General features: G+C 41.6%; 2 protein-coding genes across 2 annotated transcripts in view; both read right to left on the reverse strand.

The window, feature by feature from the left end:
* The window catches only part of NEBL (nebulette), a 362,472-nt gene that overhangs the window by 24,223 nt on the left and 314,392 nt on the right, over nt 1–23,857 (reverse strand). The window contains exon 5 of the mRNA XM_046011516.1: nt 8,196–8,367. Within this exon, the coding sequence (XP_045867472.1) occupies nt 8,196–8,367 (172 nt within the window). The remainder of the gene's footprint in view (nt 1–8,195; nt 8,368–23,857) is intronic.
* The window catches only part of LOC123946206 (nebulette-like), a 142,960-nt gene continuing 128,324 nt past the window's right edge, over nt 9,222–23,857 (reverse strand). The window contains exons 20-26 of the mRNA XM_046011515.1: nt 22,746–22,850; nt 20,298–20,390; nt 17,037–17,129; nt 14,331–14,423; nt 12,786–12,878; nt 10,759–10,851; nt 9,222–9,502 (exon numbers count right to left, since the gene is read on the reverse strand). Coding sequence (XP_045867471.1) covers nt 9,353–9,502; nt 10,759–10,851; nt 12,786–12,878; nt 14,331–14,423; nt 17,037–17,129; nt 20,298–20,390; nt 22,746–22,850 — 720 coding nt within the window. The 3' untranslated portion in view covers nt 9,222–9,352. The remainder of the gene's footprint in view (nt 9,503–10,758; nt 10,852–12,785; nt 12,879–14,330; nt 14,424–17,036; nt 17,130–20,297; nt 20,391–22,745; nt 22,851–23,857) is intronic.

A 23,857-nucleotide genomic window follows, 5' to 3' on the forward strand; every position in this document is an offset into this window, starting at 1 on the left:
CAAAAGACCCAATAATTCCACTTTTGTGAGGCTTCTGTTCTAGCGAGGCAGACACAGATGAGCAAATAAAAAAGAAATATATAATATCTCCCGGAGTGCCAAGTGCTAATGGAAGGAAAGAAGGAGGATAAAGGGACAGACAGGAAAGGAAAGGGTACTATTTTATCTCTGGTCGTTAGAGAAGGTTTCTCTGATAAAGTGACATCTAAGCAGAATCGTGGAAAAAAGTGGGACTAGGCAGAAGCAAATACGGGATGAGAAGGAATGTTCCAGGCAGGGAAGCACTTTGCGTCCAAAGGCCCAGAGTGGGAGCTTGTTTGGAAGGTTTGAGTAAAGCGGGGAGACAGGACGATGGGGGTGGACAGAAAATGGGAGGAAATGAGCTGAGGGTAGCAGCCAGGGCCCAGAGCAGGTGAGGGCCTTGTAGGTGATGGTGAGGGTCTGGGTTATATTCAGAATGAAACGGTAGTGGAAGAAAGACGGGTCTGACTTATGTTTCAGAAAGCTCCTTCCGGCTGCCAAGTGGAGAACAGAGGGTTGGCAGTGTGCGAGGCCAGAGCAGAAGCGGGAAACCGTTTGGAGGCTACTGTGATGATTCAAGGCAGACGGGTCCCGAGCACTTGGATTCTGCGTGCACTTTTCCGGGTAGAGCTGACAAGATTTGCTGATGGGTTAGAGGCCGGTGTGAGTAAAGGACAGGAGCCAGGGATGACTCCACGGGGTTGGATCGCAGGATCTGGACAGCTGCGGCTGCCAGTTAGCAAACTGGGAACCTGAGAAAGAGCAGGTTCCTGGGGGGGAAGGCGGGGAGTGAGGATATTGTTTTGAACACATTAGGTTTGCTACATCACTAATCATCTGAATACAGACATAATGTGCCAATCGATAGAACGTGCCTGCTTCCCTTAAAATAAATGGAATTGGGCGTCTATTCCCATGTAGTCCGAAAGCTTCTTGAATGAATGCAGATATCTTAAGGTACCATAAGATCGCTTGGATGTGCATTAGAACACTTACTGACACATCTTGACTTTTGCTTCCTACCTCAATATCTATTTTCCAAAATAGGGAATGTCACTACGAGCAGAGTGTCTAGGCCCTATAACAGAGGGATGAGCATGACAAGGCATCTTTAAACGTATCTTATAAGACATTATTTAAGCTCCTGAGACACACCTTCCTGCCAGAAATCTCCTCCCCCCCGCTCACTGCCCTCCCATGGAGTCTGAAACTCCTCCATTTTAAAAAAAAGTAAGTATTCCCTATTAACCATGTGTTACTCTTACATTCTGGCATAACTGTAAAAATATTTACGTATACCATCTTTCGAGGGAGACATTTTCTCATTCATTTTGGCATAGTATAGGGTCCTTTTGCTAGAAATAGTTAGGGGAAAAAAAGCGTGGCAGAGGAGGAGAAAGAATGGGTAATTGAACAACAGTGGGTTCTCACGGTGCAGCCCTGGAGGCAGAGAATGGAGAGTTCACAGCAGCCCAGGGACTGGACCCATCTGGGGGAGGGGGTCTGAATTCTCCTTCTCCTCAAAGGTTCATCCCAGACCTCCCACAGCTGTGTGCCATGGAGCCCTCTCTCTGAACTCTGCCTACTCGACACCTCCGTTTGAAAACCTCACTGACACACTGTCTCAGAGTTCTGTTTGTTCTCGCAAAGACGTTCTTCTCCCAAAGCCCCCTTGGCCTAGTTAACATCATCGAGCATTGGCGTTTCTGCTCAAATCCCCCTTCCCTGAAAAGGCTTCGCTGACATCAAGGCCAGATGGAAGTCCCCTGTTACACATCTTGTAGCCCCCATGCTCTCCCCTCACAGTACTTGCTCTGTTCTTAATTACATAAGAGTTGGGTCAGTATCTGTTTAATGTCAGGGCTCCCCCACCAAACTCTAACCTCTTAGACCAGAGGCACATCTCTTTTGTTTGCTGCTATATGCATCGCCAGATCCTAGCTCTTGGCTGGGGTACAAAGAACACTCAATAAACATTTGGCGAATAAATGAATGAGTGCTGTGTTGGGTGTACACAGACAAGGGGAAGGGTCACTGCTGAAGCAAAGCCTCCAAGGTACCTTGCATCAACTCTAAAATGCTGCACTGAGCTAAGGTGACTAAGATGAATCAAAATTTGTTCTTGTATTTGCTCTGGGTTTTGTTCATCTCATCAAGCATCAACAGTATCGTGCACCTCCAGAACCACAGAGGACACAGAAGGGCGAAGCCAAGAACCCTAAATCCAAAATCAAAAAACTCAAGAAGTTACTTGAACCCTTTCCTAGAGAGGCAGTTACAGAAAAGGGAGATCGCCCTTATCTATCTTATCTACAGGAGAGCAAAACTAACTGACAAATTCTTCACTAGAATCGTAGAGAAAGGAGATCGTTTAAAACTTTCTAGCAAAGTGGGATCTTAAAAAGGAAAAAAAAAAAAAGTAAACTCATAGAAACAGTAGAAAAGTGGTTGCCAGGGGCTGAGGGGTGGGGGGAAAGTGGGGGGAGTTGGAAAGGGGTACACACATTGGGCTCTCAAATGAATAGACTCCGAGGGTCTAACGTACAGTGCGGTGACAATGGTTGACAACCCCGTACTGCCTAGTTGAAATCTACTAGGAGAGTAGAAGGCGAGTGTTCTCTCACACACGAATAAGAGAGAACTCTGGGAGGTGACGGATGGGCTAATGAACTAGACAGAGCCGGGGGAGGGGGGGGTCGTCCCTTCACAACGTGTTCATATGTCAGATCGTCCCAATGGACACATCAGATATCTTCCAACTTTGTATGTCAATTGTACCTCAGTAAAGCTGAAACATTAAAAAACAAAAAACAAAGCAAAACAAAAAGAACTTTCTACTGAGCTAGGGCCAGCCTAAATGCGTAATTTAAGAAGTATGGGATGTAACTGATTTTAACCTTTATTCAAACGGATGGAAATAACCACCACAAAACTGCAGGAGTTTTCATGCTCTCATCTGGTCTTCCGTCACTTTACTTTCTCCCCAACCCCCGCCCCCCCCACCCCAAGCTCCCCATGTCAAGTTGCTCAGCATCAAAATTGCCTGCCTCAGGGATTTATTCCCAGTGATATGACCTCTGCAGTTGAAAAGGAAATTCAGGATTCCAATAGTTCTTATGCTTGCTGGCCCCTCACCCCCTCACCCCACTGCCCACAGCACCAAACTGTAGCCGCACCATAGTCTTAAATATCTGATGTAAGACTTTTATCCTCAGGATTAGTTTAGCATCCAAAACAATTTCAGCGAAAAGGTCTAGACCTAACCCACTAGCTTGGATGCAGAAACAGAAGAGAGGATGACTACAGGAAATATGAGGAAGATTATTAACAATCAATAGCATTTTTCCACTTAAAAAAAAATCTCATATCTCAAGTATCACCTCCAATTTGCTTTAGGCAAGACCTAGCTCTGTCTGCAAATATATATTGATATTGCAATGCATACAAATTCAGAGCCACCCCTCTTAGTTACTCAAATATAACTATAAGATGGATTTTCCTTAATGGAAATCAGCTAGAAGCTCCATAGAACTCCAGTGTCCGCTCTGGCTGCATGTGTCCGTCACATCCAACTGTGAAACAGACTCACGTAGCAGGTCCCAAGACCCTTCTGTCCTTAAAGATCCATTGGTTGTGAAAAGAGTGAAGCAAGACAGGAAAAACAAACATGCAGGAAGGCAAATTAGTAGTTTAAAAGAAAAGGACCCAACTTTCTAAACAGAATTTAAAATTTTCAAATGCACCCAGGCTCCATGTTTGTGCAAAGGTTAAGAATGTTAGAAGCACTCGTGCCATGTTTACAAAAATGCATTACTGTTCTCTGAGACTGGTTAATGTTTGCTACCTCCTTCATCCGACGGTCTGGTTACCTCGCTGCAGCATGAAAAGCTAGGGTAAATCTCAGATATTTCTGACTTGTCATCTCCCAGACCTGTACCAAAAGTACTGCTCGAGTGAGACCGAGAACGGAGTCTCCTGTAGTGATTCGCCTTTTCTATATTGGAGGGAAAATATTCAGGTTTGTGAGTAAGTGACTTGAAGAACAAAAAAAAAAAAAGAAGAAGAAGAAGAAGAAGAAGAAGAAGAAAAATTACTTAAAAGTTTAACAAGGAAGAAAAACAGTCTCTTACTAAATAAAAAACCCAAAGCTCAACTACTACAAGCTCTAGTCACCTTCTACCAAATGTCAGCACACATTGCATCAAACGTATAAATGTTGAATAATCATTCAAACTCATTGTAAGTCTAGATTTTCAAGGAAAAATGGGGGATGGGAAATTGACAAGAACTAAGAAAACTCCGGCAAACTAAAATATTTCTATCAAACGTAATGTCTGGTTAGACATAATCGTTTTCAAGAATCCCCAAGCATACAGCATTTGTTGCCTTTTCTTTATCTTCAGAAAGTTTAAGGGCAATTTGGCAGATGATGTGTATCAAACTGATTACAAAAGTATTAGAGTCCCTACTTTGCCTTGGGCTTTCAGTTTCATTAATGTCAGTAGTTAAATGTGGAATATAAATCAGGGGATAGAGTTAGACCCAATGGATGTGATACATCTATTTATATTGTTTAAAATAATTGCATAACTGTCACAGCTTCAGTCTGTTAAACACTATCTAAGAGCTTGAAATGTTAAACCATGCTGTCACTGTACCCAAATAGCCAAACCATTCAGGTTTTGCTTTTAATTGGAAACATGCGGTCTAAATTAAAAGTCAAATAAACCTGCATATCTATACACTATAAATTTTGTGTTATACAAACACTCAGAGATACATTTTAAGGGTACCTAAAAGTCTATTTTAATTTAACACGTTCATGATGCTATTTAGAAAACCTCCCCACTGTTTTATATATGGTTCTTAATATCTACCTTTAAAATGTTGGAACAGTGTTTTCCATGACAAACTTCTGTCTCAGCACTTTAGTGCACTCCAAAGACCGAATTTGAAAGCCCCCAAAAACCTATAAAATCACATTCACTAATGAAAAGCAGACATCAGGAATGTCTGGACACCTTTCTCAGTGAATCTAGAGCAAACGAATCTAAAATATATTTAAAAAGCCCTTTTGCGATTTTGCTTTCATAAATGATGAATGGTATTTTAAGGCAGCATAGTATTTATTCCTCTGTTTGTTTTGTTTTTCAAATCCTCAGCTTTACAATTTACATCACACAGTTGTTACCACGAGCCTCTACGGCTCAGAGTAGCTTCACTCTCAGGACAAAACCACATAAATGGGGAGGAACTCAAAATGTAAGCAGTACCAGAGAGCATATGGAGACTTCTAGACTGAATATTGTCTTCCAGGGGATCGAGGTCGAAGATGGAGCCAGGATCTGTACGCCAAACTTTGAGGTCTTTTACCAAAAGGAAGAAATCAAAAAATCAAGAATGAATTTAAAAAGTCGGCATCAGAGTCAAGCACAAGTCTGGAGAAAGAAGCAAACCAGTAATGAGCAAACCAGTAATGAGCAAACCTGTTGCACTTTAGAGGAGAACAAAGGGACAGTCACATCCACAAGGCTTTAGTAAGAAAACTTTGTGAGCAAAGTTCACTTGCCTAGTTTATTCTTCACTGACCTGCCACCTGGAGCCCGCCACTCATCACCCAACACACCAACAACTCCCTGCATCCCCACGCCCCCAACACTCACGCTCTCCACACGCTGAAAGAGGTAAAATGTTTGATTTACACTCCTGAGCAAGGACGCCTGAGTCATTTATGACTGAGAGGTTTTTGGCTGAGAAAACGAAAACAAAAACTTCTCTCCCTGAAACAAATGTTTAAAATGTAGGTAAGTGGCCAGCCCAACTTTTATTGGGAGCCCGTGAGTGCAAGCTTAACCCACACAAGACACATTTATAGGAAAAGTGCAGTAACCCACAGCACTGAGCAAAGAACGACGAGGGATGGAAAGACGAGCGAGGAGCAGCTTCCTGCTCTCAGAGGGCTGGAGATGTGTTCACTGCCATGCTTAGCAACCAGACCGAGCAGCCAGTCCACTCTCCTGTTTAAGTCAGAGGCAAAATCCAAATATAGTAACTTCCAGGTTCACCCGCATCTCCAACTAATGGTGCTCAGGTCCTAAAATAATCTGCACAGTGCTGTATTCACCAGTGGAGAGTGAAAAATCTAGCTATGGAGGAAAAACAATTAATTAATGAACTAGAAGGTGGAGCTCTGAGGGTCACATTCCTACTATGTGCGGGCACCACTGTTGGTCAACAACGTAACTCACTTACGCGTCCCGCCATATTTAAGTTGGTACTATTACAATCCCGCTTCACAGAGGGTGAAACGAAGACAGAGAGAGATGGAGTTAGCCTGGCCACAGGTACACAACTAGGAAATAGCAGAGCCTCCAGCAAAGGTAAAAGCAGCACAAATTGGCTTAGTCTGAATTGCTCTGAAAATCTCCAAATCTGCATTTCCCCGCCTGGCTCAGAAGTTTGTTTGTTGAATGTACTTCATTTTGTGGCTTCATAAGAAAGTCCTCAACGGAAAACAGTCTCCCCCAGTAAGAAGAAGTAAAGTGACTTCCAGTAAGGGAATAATTTAAAGACATATATGTTGAAATTTAAAAAATAAAAAACAAATAATGATTTCTATCTCAAAGATAGTGAGTAATGAATTCTGAGAGCTTGAAGACTAGTCAGTCTCCCAGTTTCTAACAAGAATTTCACCATCATTGGGGTGCCTGGATGGTTCAGTGGGTTAAGCCTCTGCCTTCGGCTCGGGTCGTGATCTCAGGGTCCTGGGATCAAGCCCCGCATCGGGCTCTCTGCTCAGCAGGGAGCCTGCTTCCCCCTCTCTCTCTGCTTGCCTCTCTATCTACTTGTGATCTCTCTATATAGATCAAATAAATAAAATCTTTAAAAAAAAAAAAGAATTTCACCATCACTCCTGGCCCTGGTCTAGGGCAGAGGACCTCGGTGTAAGCTGTGCAGACTCTCAGCGTCTCTCTCCACCCTTAAGGGACAAATTGGAGCCTCTGTTCTCACCATCCCATGTGAGATATAAAACCAAGGCAATGAAATTAACACCATGTTACTTTCAATGAAAACACCTCAACCCATCCATCCAAATTACGGTGATCCTTCTACACAATCACCTTTGGAAGATGTGGAAGAACTGTCAGTAGTGTGCGAATGTGTGTGGAATCCCTCTGTGAGAAGGACTTGCAGACTCACTAAATCATTCAAGGAACTTAGTGCCCTGATCTCAGTATTGTTGCTTTACGTTAAGACAGTATCCAGTCAGATATACACTTCCTTCGACCAGCCCCCATCTAAATGGCCTTTCACTAGTTCCAAAAAAATAAGCTTTTCTCTGTGAAGAAGAAGCTAACCTAACACTCAGAGTACTGACGAGCGTGTGGAATAGTTCCCAAAAATTTTACCTGAGCTTTAGGACTGGACTAGCTATGAAAATCCAGACAACAGCTATTTGGAAGTATGGGCCATTGATAGGTATTGAAAAGTCAATAACTGTCTTTCTAGCCCTTCCTTATACCCTGGGGTGGTCACTGCTATCTCAGCCACCATTCAAGACTACATTCCTAAGATGTCCCCAGACGGACGAGAAGAACAGTGAGGAGAGGAACTTCCTTCATCTCAGATTTATGACATTTGTAGACAGCTCCCAATTATCCCCATTCAGAGATAATATTTAAAAAAAAATAAGCTATATTCATATAATGGAATACTATCAGAATCTCTCTGGCACTTTTATTTGTGGTAAAGGACCAAAATGGGACTTTTTTCTGTTATTTCTGTCCCCCACGTAGACGACGTCTGCAGCATAACACACTGACCAAGCACAAAGGCGAAAGGAAAACAAAATAATTGTTCAACCATTGTTATCACTCATGTCTTGTATTTGAGCTTAAATATAAATACAGTCTTAAGGCCAGAAAGTTATTAAAGACAGAGAAGGTCCAATACACTTCCTTCGCAGAACGGATTGGCACTGATAACCTGGCAAGTACCATGGATCCCATTCAACATGGCACCAACAATAACACTTAGCCCATGGTTTGTGTTTAGATGGGCACCACATCAAACACTTGAGGAGTCGTCTAGTGAATAAGTAGTTTGATTCAAAAGCTAGGCCAAGGACAATCTTTTGGACTGTATGGACCCGCTGAGAAGGACCGACAGCTTACCAACAATGATCCCAGGTCTCCTGTCCATCTCCACGATGTGAGGATGGACACCTTTGTAAGCCGCATCGCTGACCACTTGAGTGTTCTTCCTTACTCGCTCCGTCACGGGGTCATCTACAACAGGAGTAAAGCCCCTTCCCTTTGTCTTTTCAAAGTCTTCATGATACTTTACCTGAAAAAAAAGGAAAACAGCATGAACTCAAACTGAAATTTCCTGATTGTTACATACCTCACAAAATGTTGCTATGGCAGCTGCATCTAGATCATTCTCCACATTTACGTATCAAGAACCAACTGCATCGAGAGTCAGCTGCCTCTAGATTGTTTCCCATATATATATGTATCTTTTCCAATTACTCCGAAAATAGTGTCCAAAATGTCAGCTTCCTCGCATCAGGAATCAACTGCTGATATTTTCACAATGTTTTCCATCATTATGGTTAGCAGCTCTTTTAAATTTATATATAAACCAGTACGGTATATCAGTGAGAAGGCTTAAAAGATATATCTATTTTTTAATCCTGGTGATTTCCTAAAATGTACTAACTTAGGTACAAATTAATTTTCTACCTTTGAACCTTTAACAGGTATTAAAATGACATGTTATTTCCATACAATTATCCAAGAAAACAGTATTATTTAAAATTAGATTGAGAGTCAAAAATAATGATATATATAATTTTTGTATATTATTGCAAAAATGGATATATACACTTCAAAACATACACTTTATTCATGTTCTGAAATTGGACCTGTAATTTTTACTATAGACCACTGAATTGTACACTTTAATGAATAAACTTTATTGCGTGTAAACTGTACCTCATGAAACTGCTTTAAAAAACATACACATTTTTTATATTCTTTGCAACATGTAAACATACCAAGCTCTGTCGTAAAATTACTTGAAAAAAAGTCCAAACAAATGTTTCTCATAAAATGCATTTATAGTAGTCATGTTAGAAATAAAAACACACCCAAAATATCACTGAGAAAAATTACTTTATTAGGACTAAAGATGTCCATTACATTTCAGTGTGATTAGAAAGTCCCCTCAAATGGATGGGCCCATCCACATTCTGCTTTGCATTCATGCTTTGTTAGTTATCCAGATTAATGGTGAACGACGCCGTCAGTACACTGGGTGGGGCCATTCCTTAGTATGTTTTAGTCATGAGAAGAAGGAGCTGGTTGTACCCTACCATTGAAATATGATTTTGTGCTTCTTTGACATATCTCAGACCAGGTGTATCTAAAATCAGACTTGGTCTACCTTTCATCTGTTTTTGATCCTGGGTATATTTTACCTGCAAAGTAAATAGTAGAATATACTTAACAATAAGACAATTTTAAGAGAAAACATTACATAACTTTTCAGACTTTCCAAATGAGTGAAACACATATAACATATTTCCAATTCTTTCCCAGGGAAGTTGTTCAGTGAATTACCTGTCATTCTAGGGTAACAATCTAAAATTTTACTCTCAAAATTCACCTTGAAAAGCTACAGCGAAGACAACCTAAGTCTCTCTATGAACCAAGAATGGTGTGTGAATGACCAATACCCACTAACAATGTAGTCAGGAAAAGTGCTTATCACACTCCCGTTAAACAGGAAAAACCCAAACCAAATGAAACCTAAATGTGTTGTCCTGTTTCTAGGATTTCCCCATTTTCTAGCACAACACTCTTGAATGTATACCAAACCCAAGCATCCGTCTATTTCCTTTTCTTCTTTTTCCCACCGTAAAGGATAAGAAAAACAAGGAGTATCAAAATCGAATTTCCTTCTAAGCAGCCACAGCTTAAAGGTAATTTATGTCAAATACAGTCAGCATCTCTGGGCAGAAATGCCACTGGAGAGCCATAAACTGTGAAACCTAAATGCTGATTCCCAGGCATAAGCAAGCTCTTCTTGACAGCCAGCAGGCAGAACACTGCTGTTTATGAAGCTGTTTCTGCATGCCATTAGAATAGCAATCACTGAGGACTTGGGCACCCGTGTGCAATTCGGATCAAAAGCCCCAATACTTACTAAGAGAAAGCATCCTGTTCCAATAAGGACTTTAAGGAGTAACTGAATTCTATATTCAATGCATTGAAAGATTTTTTTTCCTCTACGTCCTTACTCTGGTGTAATGAGTCATTCCTGATTTTGTTTTGCTGAGAACTTTTAACAATCCACAGCCAATGGAATACATCTGCAAAGTGACACTCCCGTAACTTACGCATCAAAGACGTCACCACTTTCAAAGACACTGGCCAACATAACCTGAATCACTGTTTAAATGAGCATGATCGAGTCTAAAACTAAGCTTTGAACTAAGCTTTGAAGGTAACCATTGGTCACATCTGGAAAGAGCAATGAAGGGTTGCGGGATAACGTCAAGTTTTGCAATGGAAGTCATTGGAAATAACACATGTACTTACTGCGTGCATCACAAATGTTGCTTGAAAATACTTTTTATTTTCACAAAAGAAAAAAAAAAAGACAAACAGGACTGCAAGTAAATAATAACGGACGCATCCTTTGTAACAGACCAAAACAGATAAAACCACTTGCCGAACTGATATTTTCTTGGTTCTTCTTCACTCTTTCCATTTCAGGAGTTACGCTTAAAGCTGTAGCTCTTCCCAGTTGACCTTTATAATGAACCTGCCATTTCAGAGAATAAAAAATAAGAGGACTGTGAATCAATTCGACTAAATAAGCCTCTCACAGTAGCCATCTTAAGGAGCTAGCCAAGAAAGAGAACTATGAAGAAAGGAGAATGCCATCTAGAGGGCATTTTATTTAAAATGCTGTATTTAAAAACCGTATTTAAAATGCTTGCATCTTCAATCAATCTATTTTCATTCCTCCCATAGCATGAATCCCTGGGAATGAAGTCACTCAAATATATGAGCATGCTGTCAGAAGCACTATATCACAAAGAAAGAGGAGAAGAAATGTCTTCATGAATATTCCTTAAAGGTGTTCCTACCTATTCACTATTAGAGTTTTCAGTAATTAACTGCATGCAGCAGAACTTTGGAAAAGATGCCTAACTAGGGACCCACGTTACCCGTAAACAGGTCGGCGTGCTTCCCACGGCTCCATTTTTCCTTCTCAGTAACGTGTTCCTTTCTGAGACTAATGGAGTTATGTAAACCGTGATTTTACATAGGTCGGGAAAAGATGAGCATCTACTTCTCCAAAACACAGTTGTGAGGAGAAGTGCCCAACAGTGAGCTGCCTTTGTTTTATAAGCTCGTAAGACTTTAAAGGTTTGAAGAAGAAAAGATTTCTTTGAACCTAACAGATTTCCAGATTTCCTCTTCCAGAGAACACAACCTATATGTTAATGACCTTAACGACTTCGAAAAAAGATCCTCTCAGTGACCTACACCCGTGGATTACATAAACAGAAGGGTAAACACTCTGGAAAACAGCATGGAGGTTCCTCAAAAAGTTGAAAATAGAGCTACCCTATGATCCAGCAATTGCATTACTGGGTATTTACCCTAAAGATACAAATGTAGTGATCCAAAGGGACACGTGTACCCGAATGTTTATAGCAGCAATGGCCACAATAGCCAAACTATGGAAAGAACCTAGATGTCCATCAACAGATGAATGGATAAAGAAGATGTGGTATATATACACAATGGAATACTATGCAGCCATCAAAAGAAATGAAATCTTTCCATTTGCGACGACGTGGATGGAACTAGAGGGTATCATGCTTAGTGAAATAAGACAATCGGAGAAAGACAACTATCATATGATCTCCCTGATATGAGAAAGTGGAGATGCAGTGTGGGGGGTTTTGGGGATAGGAAGGGAGGGAGACAAACCATAAGAGACTCTTAATCTCACAAAACAAACTGAGGGTTGCCGGGGGTGGGAGGGTTGGGAGAGGGTGGTGGGATTATGGACATTGGGGAGGGTATGTGCTATGGTGAGTGCTGTGAAGTGTGTAAACCTGGCGATTCACAGACCTGTACCCCTGGGACTAATAATACATTATATGTTTATTAAAAAATTTTAAAAATTAAAAAAAAAAAAAACACAGAAGGGGGTTAAGAACACGTCAGGGATTGGTGCCTGAGTAAAAACTGACAGCTCTCATGGGGCCCGTCCCTTGTGATCTCTTCAGGCATGCACACTTTATAATTTCCCCCAAGACGCTGTCCAAAAATAAAGCGACAGTAGCTGGGAGTGGGCGATGGGACTGGACAGGCTAGTGAACAAGAACACATACTAGTAGGAAAAGCAGTGGGAAAGCTTATCTGAAGGGCCAAGATGCTAGAAGCCACTGCCGCATCCCTTTGGGGAACCACAGCAGCTGTAAGCATGCAGACAAGATGAGAGGGACACACAGTCATCGATGGACCAAAATCGTACTTGTGGTCACTGGGAAATCTAGAGGACGGAATGCCTGGCTGTGCCCACCCCACCGCAGACCCTACAACCTTTCAAGTAAACTCGTAGGCAACAGAGAGCAGAACAGCCAACTCAAGGTTATGAAAATGCTATCAACGTGATCCCTTCGACAACATGTCCATAACACGTTTGCTATCATGAGAAAGAAAGCGACTAAGTCACACATTGCTGATGTTCTTCTGATTTTCTTTAACTCTCTTCAGCTCTGGTGGATCAGAAATGGCTGTTGCCTGTTTAGTTTCTCCTTTGTATTTCACCTGCAAGAGGATAAGCGAGAGTTTCAACAGATGGAACAATGGTCTCCCCCGCACACCACAGAGGAGGATCCTCAAAATTGACCCTTTCTGTACACGTCTTCCCCCACTGTAGTTAAGCGCCCACCCTTCAGTTCATATCTACACCTGGATCCTGATTTTCTTCTGATTTTTCCATAAATACTTTGCTGTTGAATACCAAAGCTCACTGCCAATTTCGTTAACTGAAAGCCATGGAAACATAAGGGAGACACAGGAATGAAGTCATTGCAAGAGAACCACAGTGAGGTAGCCGAGCAGCCTGGGTAAGGCCATTTACTCTCCTTCTAACCTGAGGTTTTCAAAAGAAGCTGAAGACCTCTTGTTCCTACCACATTCTAAGAGTATTATACAAATAAAGCAGTGTTCAGCCTGATTTTCTCCTCTACCTGGAAGAACTCACACTCAAATTTTAAAGTCTTTCAAAATTCCCTTTTGGGGAAGAAGAAGGCTATTGTTTATTTTGGTAAAATTTCCATGAAAGGGGGGCACCTGGGTGGCTCACTGGGTTAAGCCTCTGCCTTCAGCTCGGGTCATGATCTCAGGGTCCTGGGATCAAGCCCCGCATCGGGCTCTCTGCTCAGCGGGGAGCCTGCTTCCTCCTCTCTCTCTGCCTACTTGTGATCTCTGTCTGTCAAATAAACAAATAAAATCTTAAAAAAAAAAATTTCCATGAAAGGGTCCCCCAAATGGGAAAAATACCTAGTAGGGGGTACTTTGAAAGGGATTTCTGAATTGAGGGACGCCTGGGTTCAAATCCCAGATCTGTCCTTCAAACTATGGGTCCCTGGCATGTCCTCTGACCTCCCCAAGACTCAGTTTTCGGCACCGACAAACCAGAGAAATAACTTGTGCCAACCTCACGGGTTCACATAAAGCAGTTCACACAGGAGCCCGTTAGAGGTATCTCCTGTTAACCCTCACTGATTTATTAGCAATGGATTACTGATGATTAATGTTTTTCATTTTATTTAGAGGTTCCCAGCTCTGACATCATGCCTTTGAATCCCAGCCCAGCCGGGTCTTCTTTTTGCTCTATTCCAACAAGTTTTGTTTTGTTTTTTTCTCAGATTGACAACACATCCACTTCTCTCCAGATCCTTCCCTGAAACTAGAGATTTACCTACTCAACTATGAAGTCCATGAGGACAGGAACTAGCTCTTGCCCATCTTTGTGTACAACAGATTACAGATTGGGATGCTTACTGAAGATTTCTTGACTAAACAAGCATGGCTAAATCATAGCAAGACAGTCCTACACTTCCGGGATCACAGGAAAGAACCAAAGTTCATGCCCTCAAGCACATGACCATGAAAAGGGGCATCCAGCCCCGTGAAGGACTTGAGGTTTTCAGAGAGCACTGTAGAGGAGAAAAATGTATCACACTTGACAATAGAGAACACAGAACCACTTGCCGTACTCAGCTCCTCCTGGTTTCTCCTCACCCTCTCCATCTCCGGCGTGACGCTCACCGGCGTGGCCTTGGGGCATTGCTGTTTGTACTGGAGCTGTGGGACAAGGTCCAAGACCCCGTGGAGTTAGGCAAAGGAGGTGTGCACCCACCATCCAGAACAGACGAAAAGGAATGCCCCATGGCTACAGGGCGTTAAGTTAGTTAAAATCTTCATTAGGATTGTAAAGTGAAATAGGCATTCCTAACAGACATCTCTCACACACTCATCCCAGACTCCTAGCTCCTTCTTGTCCGAATGTTTTGAATTCCACATTTTGGTGGTGCTTCTTTGAAATTGTCTTATGTATTGGTGGTTTGAGTTTGGCCATTATTGGTCATACGAAATTACCCCTCTGTGAATTCATTTCTTCATAGCACTAAAGCAACACTATCAAACTACCATTTTATATTTAACAATAAAAAGTGTATATTCTTGTCATCAGCGAGGAGGGCTGTCCCCGTCCCACACTTGTACCTCTGTGACAGACTGTCGCTATGGAAACACACCCCAAACCTCAACGTTTCCCTTCTCTACCAAGTGCCCACAATGGCAGGCCTGAGCTCGGACTGGCATTATGGAAATCTGCCTGACCTACTGCCTAGGACGTGCTCTTTCTTGGCTGGGAGGATCAGACCCTGACATTTGTGGTCAGTTTTCCAGCAATCCCACGACACCCCTGGGAAATAAATGAGCATCCAGCACAAAGAAACGGAACAGCATGTCCGTCAAATGAATTTTTGACAGGCAAAAAGTAAAACTGAAGGTGAAAATCCTATTATGAGGAACTCCACAGGGACAGTCTTAATGATTTTCTGGAATTTAAATTTAGTGGAAGGGAATTTTTTTTTTTTTTTCTTGCGAGACATCACAGGACCTGCGGGGCCTGCAGATAAAAATGGACTTGAGCTGCACCCCTCAGCCACGAACGTGACAGTGAAGAGAAGTTTGATCAGCCGGGAAATAAAGGACAAAGGGTCAGGCCTCTTCTGGGGGACTGCTTTCCTCGGTGGGCGCCTTTCTTTGTGCCAGGAGATGTGGTTGAGAATTTAGGCAGATTCCGTATCTGGGATAATGAATCGTCTCAGTTAAAGTGAGAAAAGGTCCAGCGTCAGCTCTGCTGATGGCCGGGATGCAAGGAAAGATTGCGCTCCGGGTAGAGCGCAGAGGGGGGAAATGCTGCTGACCGGCATGACGGATGTGGAGAAACTGTTGTAGTCACTTGGCAGTGGATGTAAGTCTGGGGATGGAAATCTGATAGTGGGGATGCCTCACGTCTTGTTTTCATTCATTCATTCACAAACAGGCTAAGTGCTCTCCAGGCACCATCTCACGTAATACCCTGGTCCCGGCTTCATAGATAAGGAAGTTGAGGCTGGGAGAGTTGGGGGTTTGTAAAAGGTATATAGCGAGTAAAGGCTGGAGCTGGGATCCAGCCAGCAGACCAGGGTCCCCGTTTCTCCTGCGACTCCGGTATGGTGCCAGTTTTCTACCACGTGCGCAGCCCTTGCCGTATGCCAGGCTGGCTCTCAGGCATGCTATGATCACCAATATTAGTCTTTCATTAAATTAACTCACTACTATTTGCAAATAAAGTTATTTTAACGGGGTGTTAGGTTTCTCTGACACATTGAAAACTACTACCCTTTCTTTTAGAAAAAGGGACACATGAAGACATTATAATCCCGGGGGCACCTGGGTGGCCCAGTAGGTTAAAGCCCCTGCCTTCGGCTCAGGTCATGATCTCGGGGTCCTGGGATCGAGCCCCGCATCAGGCTCTCTGCTCAGCAGGGAGCCTGCTTCCCCACTCACTCTCTGCCTGCCTCTCTGCCTACTTGTAATCTCTGTCTGTCAAATAAATAAATAAAATCTTAAAAAAAAAAAAAAAGACATTATAATCCCTAAGCCAAGACCTGCTCGTGGGAGGAGCACCTGTCAGTTACAAGTGAAGGGCACTTCGGGAAACACCAGGACTCCCAACTCGCCTCCTTAGGGCCCAAATTACTTCTCTCTGCACCAGTAGTCCCTGCCACCTTCTACCCCATACACTCATCACACTAAACCTTCCCCTTCTTGACCAGCATGTAGGACACGTACAGATGCGTTCTGCTTGGCCAGGAAGGAGCTTCCTCACAAAATCCACCCCAACTTTTATTAACCCTTCAAGATCTAACTCAAATGTCACTCTTCCCCTGAGGGTCTTCCCCTCTCTATCACGAACATTGCCTTCCTCCTCTGCATTTCCACAGCACTTCGCAAAAGGAATCATTATTTATCATTACATGAGACACCACGTGTAATGCACTCCACAAGCATAGCAAACAGTCAGTAAATATTAACTATTGTGATAGCTCTTCATGCACAGTGGGTGTTTATTCCCATGTCTGTTTCTCCTAGAGGCCTGGAGAAGTCACACTCAGCTTTGAATTTCCCCAGAACAAGAACAGAGCAGGCATTCAAGTAACATGTCCTTTGATGCATAAATGCACACAGGAGGGGCCATGCCAGCCCAGTCTAAAGACGGGGGGTATCTTAGCTCCATCTTTTAGCAACTGGGCCTCCTGCAACAGTGTGCATTGTCCTGGGGCTTTGCTTGTACAAGTGCACGCCCTCCCTGCCTACTACCATTCAATGAAATAGGAAACGGTACTCAAAGAAATATGATCACACATTGCTGATGTTCTTCTGGTTTTCTTTAGCTCTCTTTAGCTCCGGAGGATCGGAAATGGCCGTTGCCTGATGCATCTCTTCTTTGTATTTTACCTGCATTATGTATTTAAGAAATAAGGTGGTAAATTATTAAAAACAAAACAAACAGACAAAAACATTGTGGGTTTTTTTCAATGCAAGACTTAAAAGATAGGTAAGACTCCTGCATTCGTAACTATTACACAGCTGAATTTTTAAACTCCCAACAGTAATTTTCCTTCAGTGGGAACAGAAATTTTTATTTTATTTTATGGGATAATGCTTTTTTTTATCCAAACGTGCCAATGAACTCATATCTATTCACCTAGCCATCACCCTAGGAATTATTTCATTAAAATTAGCAAATGTTGCTTATGAAAATAAATTTTATCATTAGGCAGATACACAAAAAACTTTGGAAAGCCTCCTAAGGAATATAATAACTTATAAGTTTCTAGCCAAAAAGCAGTTTCTACTCACTAATGTGTGAATTTAAATGTATCATGGATTTAAAGACAAAAGCCAAACTGCGTTTGCTGCAGAGTCTTGGGAAGACTGCTTATTTAGGTGAGAGCATGCAAATATTCTGGAATAAGGAAAAAAATAAAGTGGCCAGAACAAAAGAAGAGAAAGTGGAAGGTGGGGGGAAATGTACAAAAAAGCAGAGGCCAAGGCCCCTGATTTGTACTGAAGGGCCGGTGGCAGAAAGTCGGGATGTCTCTTCTACCCACAGAATCATGTTCTACAAATCCAGCCTATATCCTGGCACCCACTTTATTCAAAAGCTCTTCCTTCAAATCTACTTAGAGGAAGATCAACCAGACAAAAATGGTAATGTCAGCACACAGTTATGCATGAGACGGGAAACAGCTCTTTAAACTTATGAAATGATTAGTAATACCATTGTATCAAGTGGTATTTTAATAAGTCTAAGATTCATGGAAGATTAGATTCAAGAAAAAGGACACACATAAATATTTATATGTAGCAAACGCAGGCAAAAATGAAGAGGCCCATGTAGAAATTTAGCAAAGACTTAAATCTACACAAACCAGGTTTCAGAAATCACTCGGTAGGGGTGCCTGGGTGGCTCAGTGGGTTAAAGCCTCTGCCTTTGGCTCAGGTCATATCCTGGGATCAAGCCCTGCATCAGGGTTCGCTGCTCAGCAGGGAACCTGCTTCCTGCACCCCCCGCCCCCGCCCCCGCTTTCTCTCTGCCTTCCTCTTTGCCTACTTGTGATCTCTATCAAATAAATAAATAAAATCATTAAAAAGAAAGAAAGAAATCACTCAGTAATGTTTAAATGATTCAGGCTGAAATCCATGCTGACAGTGGCAAAGAAACGATAACCTACATGTCTATGTCCTAGGAGCCTTAGGTTTAATATGAGTAACAATGGCAATGTGAGTCCAGATCCAAAACAGTTAAATCGAGAATACACTGTGAAAGACCACCTCTAAATAAAGATTCAAAAATAGTTCTTAACGGGAAAAGCTAATAGCTGAAACGCTTGTACAGGGGAGGTGGAAAATGTCGAGATCTTTAAATGTTAGAGAATCATATCTTGGTTTGACAGATCTGGCTAATGTTGAAAGGGCAACTTTCCATTTGAATACTAAGCAGAAGTTTATGGCCCCAACCTCATAGAGATACAGAACTATGCATTTATTGTTTGCTAGCAGAGGCAGCAGAACGCTGGAAAAAGAAATGATCTACCATACCACTTTGCGTGATCTTCCTCGGGTGAGAAGCTAAACGTGATTAAAGATGAACATTTGTGTTTTTCATACGACTTTAAACTAATCAAAATGGCACAGTCATCTTCCTATAGGCGATGGAATTGCGTACTACAGAACATTTATAACATTGTATTTCAGTACACTGATGGGTACATTTCAAATATTATCATTTGGAAGTGAAGGAAACAAACATTGTATTCTTTTCTGCCAAACTAACTTCCCCAGCGGACCCCAGCATTGCCGGACACAAGACTCTTGCCACAGTGGATCAGAACACATTTGAACACCCTCCCTGGAAGATCCTACTCCTCATGCTTTCTTCAGGAGAAAGCTAACAAAGCTACATTCATGCTACAGAAATTTTACTGCACTAGTATTCTGCAGATTTTTTGGAAGTGTGCTTTATAACAGCATTACCTTGCCTTTCCTACTCTTTCTCCACAAAAGCCCATGTGCACTCATCTTCTAGAATGCCACGTAACTATCCTGACAGAGATGTCTAACTCGGGCTGTTCTACTTGAATTACTTAAAGGCTCTGCCTTCAAGAGGGAAGGTGAAGAGAAAGGAGAAGGGGGTTTCAGGAAAGACCCTTTAAGACTTCCTCAACAAGAAACTAAATATATGTGGTGCCTGGGTGGCTTAGTCAGTTAAGCATCCGACTCTTGATTTTGGCTCCGGTCATGATCTAAGTGTTGTGAGATGGAGCCTCATGTGGGGCTCTTCATGGGGCAAGGAACCTGCTTAAGTTTCTTTCTTTCCTTCTCTAAAATAAAATAGAATAAAAATACTTTGTGGCTACAAAATGCTAAAAAAAATTTAAAAAGAAAAGAAAGAAAGAAAGAATGAATGAATGAAATTAAATATACTACATACCCATGGAAGAATTCCTGTTGGTAAGGAATGCAAGTTTCCATCGTAAATGTCAAATACCGAATGAAAAAGTTTTCACCCATAATAGTAAGCACCTCCCACTCCCCCTCAAGCTCAAAGAGAGTTGGAGGGTAAGTTATTTTACAGATTATAGCAAAGGTGCACGTTTTGCTTTGCTGAAAGCTGGAAGAAGTAGAACGCAAACGGGGCCTCTGAAACCTTCTCTTAAGCCACCAAATAAATGTACTAAGGGCCTTTAATCGTTCTGTAGGGTAAAATTTCTTTCCTCCAAGTTGTGGAGAGGTACTGAAATTTATCTTTCCTCTGAAAAATTTAATGCAGTTAAAATTCTGTTCAAAAGATGAAATCTAATCCTAGATTTCATTACTGGACTATTAAAGTGATCTATCTCTCGTGCACTATGATAGATCAAGATGAAACACTGCTTTAGGTTCAAGGGGAACAAGGCTACAGTTTTCCTTCTGAAAGTGAGACCTTTGATATTTGATGAAATAGCATTTTAACAAAGTGAAGACTAAAAGAAAAAGCAGTCAGTTTAGCAAAGAACTAAAAACATTTATCTAGCTTATGTTTGCTTTTGGAAAGGATAATTAATGTTGTAAAGCACTTACTGAACTAATATTCTGCTGATTTTTCTTCACTCGTTCAGTCTCTGGAGTATCTTTTACTGCTGTGCCGGCTCCTATTTCTTTCTTATAAAATACCTTTATTATAAGAGAAAGAAAGAATAACTAGAAGCTTATTGGAATTCAGGTCCTAGATCAGATTCTTATTAAAGAAAGACAATTTCTTAGGTTCTCAGGTAATGCGAATACAGCTTCTGTTTATGAGTAACGAGGTTACATCAATCAATTAAATAATCCATTATGAGAATAAATGTCCAATTTGGGTCTCCCATTCCACAGCATCCTACAGGTAACCCCCTATACCTCATGTGTGGTAACTGACATGGCTCAGATTATGTGGTCTAAGAATAGAAGTTGGCAAACTTGGGGCACCTGGGTGGCTCAGTGGGTTAAAGCCTCTGCCTTCGGCTCAGGTCATGGTCTTAGGGTCCTGGGATCAAGCCCCTCATTGGGCTCTCTGCTCAGCGGGGAGCCTGCTTCCCCCACCCCACCCCACCCCCCGCCGCCTACCTCTCTGCCTACTTGTGATCTCTGTTTGTCAAATAAATAAATAAAATCTTAAAAAAAAAGTTGGCAAACTAGAGTTTCCTTCTTCAAATATAAACATATATCATATGTGCGTTTGAGAAAAAGCAAAGCGTATATTAGAAAAGCTTACTAAGCAGTTTCATTTAATTCAAAAATGGCATGAAATTTTAAGCAAGCACTATTCTCCAAACACAAAATGCCCTCATTCTCTTCACAGAAAATAGTGGCTTCATCATCAACATCAAAAGTTTATTCAGTCGATTTCTGTCTCTTCTACTTATTCGTTAACCTTCCCACATGGCTCTCCACTCCTACCAAACAATCCAGGCCTTTCTAAGACAAAGCAAAACAAAGAAACAAAATGTTTTACCGAATAGTAGAGCAAATATCAGAAAGGCAGATGAGGACAAAACTATTCCCTCTGTTAAGATTTGGTAATTCAGTAAGCCCTAATGGGGGTTGGGAGAGTATGGCCTCAGAGATGTTTTCCCCCAAAGAAAAAAATCTATAACACATGGAATCACAGGAGATGAGTGGAAACAGCTTTCCTCCCGATCATCCCTTCCAGCCAGACTCTTCCCTTTCTTTGCGTACTTGCTTTGAAGGCCCTAACTGTACCTGACTAGCACACCTGGAGGTTTTGAGTTTGCCAATTTATTACAAAGTAGAAATATTCCGAAAGTCCTCCAACCTCATAGAATTTATATTTTGATGGGACCTTTACTTAACTACTAAACGACTAATGAGCTAGTTCTACATATAAATATTGGCTGTATGGTCAATTTTTATAATTTTAGAATTCAGGTTTGTATATCCATCAAACATAGACTCGTCCCTTAATTAATGATTGCTGATACAACTCTTATTCCTCAAAGTAAAAAATATAAAAGTTTAGGAGTTGGTTAAAAACTAGTATATTCCTAAATACATTATGGCAAATCAGTGATCAGGAAGGAAGTCATTTTATAGGATTATTCTCATCTCCAGAGTAAAATCTGTGTGGAAGATTAAGACCTCTTCCATGAGTAAGGCGCCTGGGTGGCTCAGTGGGTTAAGCCTCTGCTTTCGGCTCTAGTCATGATCTCAGGGTCCTGGGATCGAGTCCCATATCAGGCTCTCTGCTCCGCAAGGAGCCTGCTTCCTCCTCTCTCTCTCTCTCTCTCTCTCTCTCTCTGCCTGCCTCCCTGCCTACTTGTGATCTCTGTCTGTCAAATAAATAAATAAATTTTTTTTTAAAAAAAGACCTCTTCTGTGAGTAAAATTTTAAATTTCAGTTAAAGAGAACTCTTGCTTGTACCACAGAAGAAAATTTGAATTTGTAATTCTAAAACAATCATGATAAATTGTACCATACAAGAACATTTGGTACTATTAAAGGGAAACAACAGGCCCAAAATGGAGTCACTCATGTTAAGACCCATCAAGACTTAATACCTAATGTAATTGCAGTTTCAGCTTCTCCCAAGAGTGGAATTTTAAACCAATCAGTCTGGAATTTCCTCTACAGCACTAGAGAGGTAATCTGCATGATAGACCCCCACCTTTTTCCCTAAGGGAAGGTGACCTTGTCTGAAGCAATCCTATTTTCTCTCTTGCTAATAACGTCCTTGTCCTGCTGGTTTCTGCCTATCAAAGCTTTACAATCTGTACATCATCTACTGATCATTCTCAAATCTGTTAAAGGGGATACTGCTTGATTCATGAATTATTGAATAAAACCAATCAGATCTTTAAGTTGACTTGACTGAATTTTGGTTAACAGTACTCTTGTTATTTTAACGAAGGAAAGATAATACCCTTGATAGAAAATTCAAACAACGCAACAATCAGACAATGAGGGAAAATGCCCTCCTTCTGGAAACAAAATTTCAGGGTGCCCACTGAGAAGCAGTAATTGTTACTCACCGCACTAATGTTTTGTTGAGTTATCTTGATTCTCTGAATTTCAGGAGTGTCTAACACAGAACTGTAGCTAGAAAGCATCTTCTCTGCTTCGTCTTTATACTTTTTCTAAAAATATAAACATTTACTATGAATCTGAGACTGTGTGTGATGTTCATGTATGAGAGATAGACAGAAAATAATGCTGCTTCTAACTCTACTTTTCCACATGGCTCATATCCTCATAAATTATATCTTATGATCCAAAGCATTGTTGATGGGACAGCAGAAATAAAAGGAATAAGCAAACAGTAAGCAAAAAGTCCAGAGAAACAGGCTGCCTCTTCTCAGGAAACAGTTCCCACCCCAGTCCATCCAAAGTCCTCCAGAGGCCTTGGCCTCTGTGCCACTCCTAAGATTAGAAACTTGTGATATTGAGACTTACGATAAGAAATACATATTTGGTCTTTGTCCCTATTTCTGGCACAGAGCTCCTAATTTAGCTCCTAATTAGCACAGAATTTCCTGTGATGAGAGGGGTTAAAATATCTTTAGTCATGTTAGTGAAATGATTTTTGGACCACATTTAAGGATGGGACTGGTTGCCAGGGGAACCAAACACGTGATTAGAGGGTTAGAACTTTCAGTCCCCAACCCACAACCTCTGGGGAGAGGAGAGGAGCTGGAGCCTAAATCAATCACCAATACCCAGAATTGATCATCATGCCGATGTAATGAAGCTTCCATAAAACCCAAAAGGAGAGGTTCAGAGAGCTTCAGGTTGGTGAACATGGCGAGATTTGGGGGAAATGGGGAATGAAACTAGAGAGAGCTTAGAAGCTCCATGACCCTTCCTCATACCTTGCCTATGCATCTCTTCCATCTGGCTGTTCCTGAGTTATATTCTTTTATAATAAACTGCTGATCTAGTAAGTTCCATGAGCTGCTCTAGCAAATGAACCCCAAGTACAGGGTCCTGGGAACCTGTGATCTATAGCCTGTTCACCAAAAAGCACACGTGACAAACTGAGCTTGCAAATGGCATCTGAAAAGGGGAGGGGAACCATCCTGTAGGACTGAGCCCGTAACCTATAGAACTTGGTGCCAGCTTCTAGTAGACAGTGCCAGAATTGAGT

Source organism: Meles meles, chromosome 7, assembly GCF_922984935.1.
Source record: "Meles meles chromosome 7, mMelMel3.1 paternal haplotype, whole genome shotgun sequence".
Classification (NCBI taxonomy): Eukaryota; Metazoa; Chordata; class Mammalia; order Carnivora; family Mustelidae; genus Meles; species Meles meles.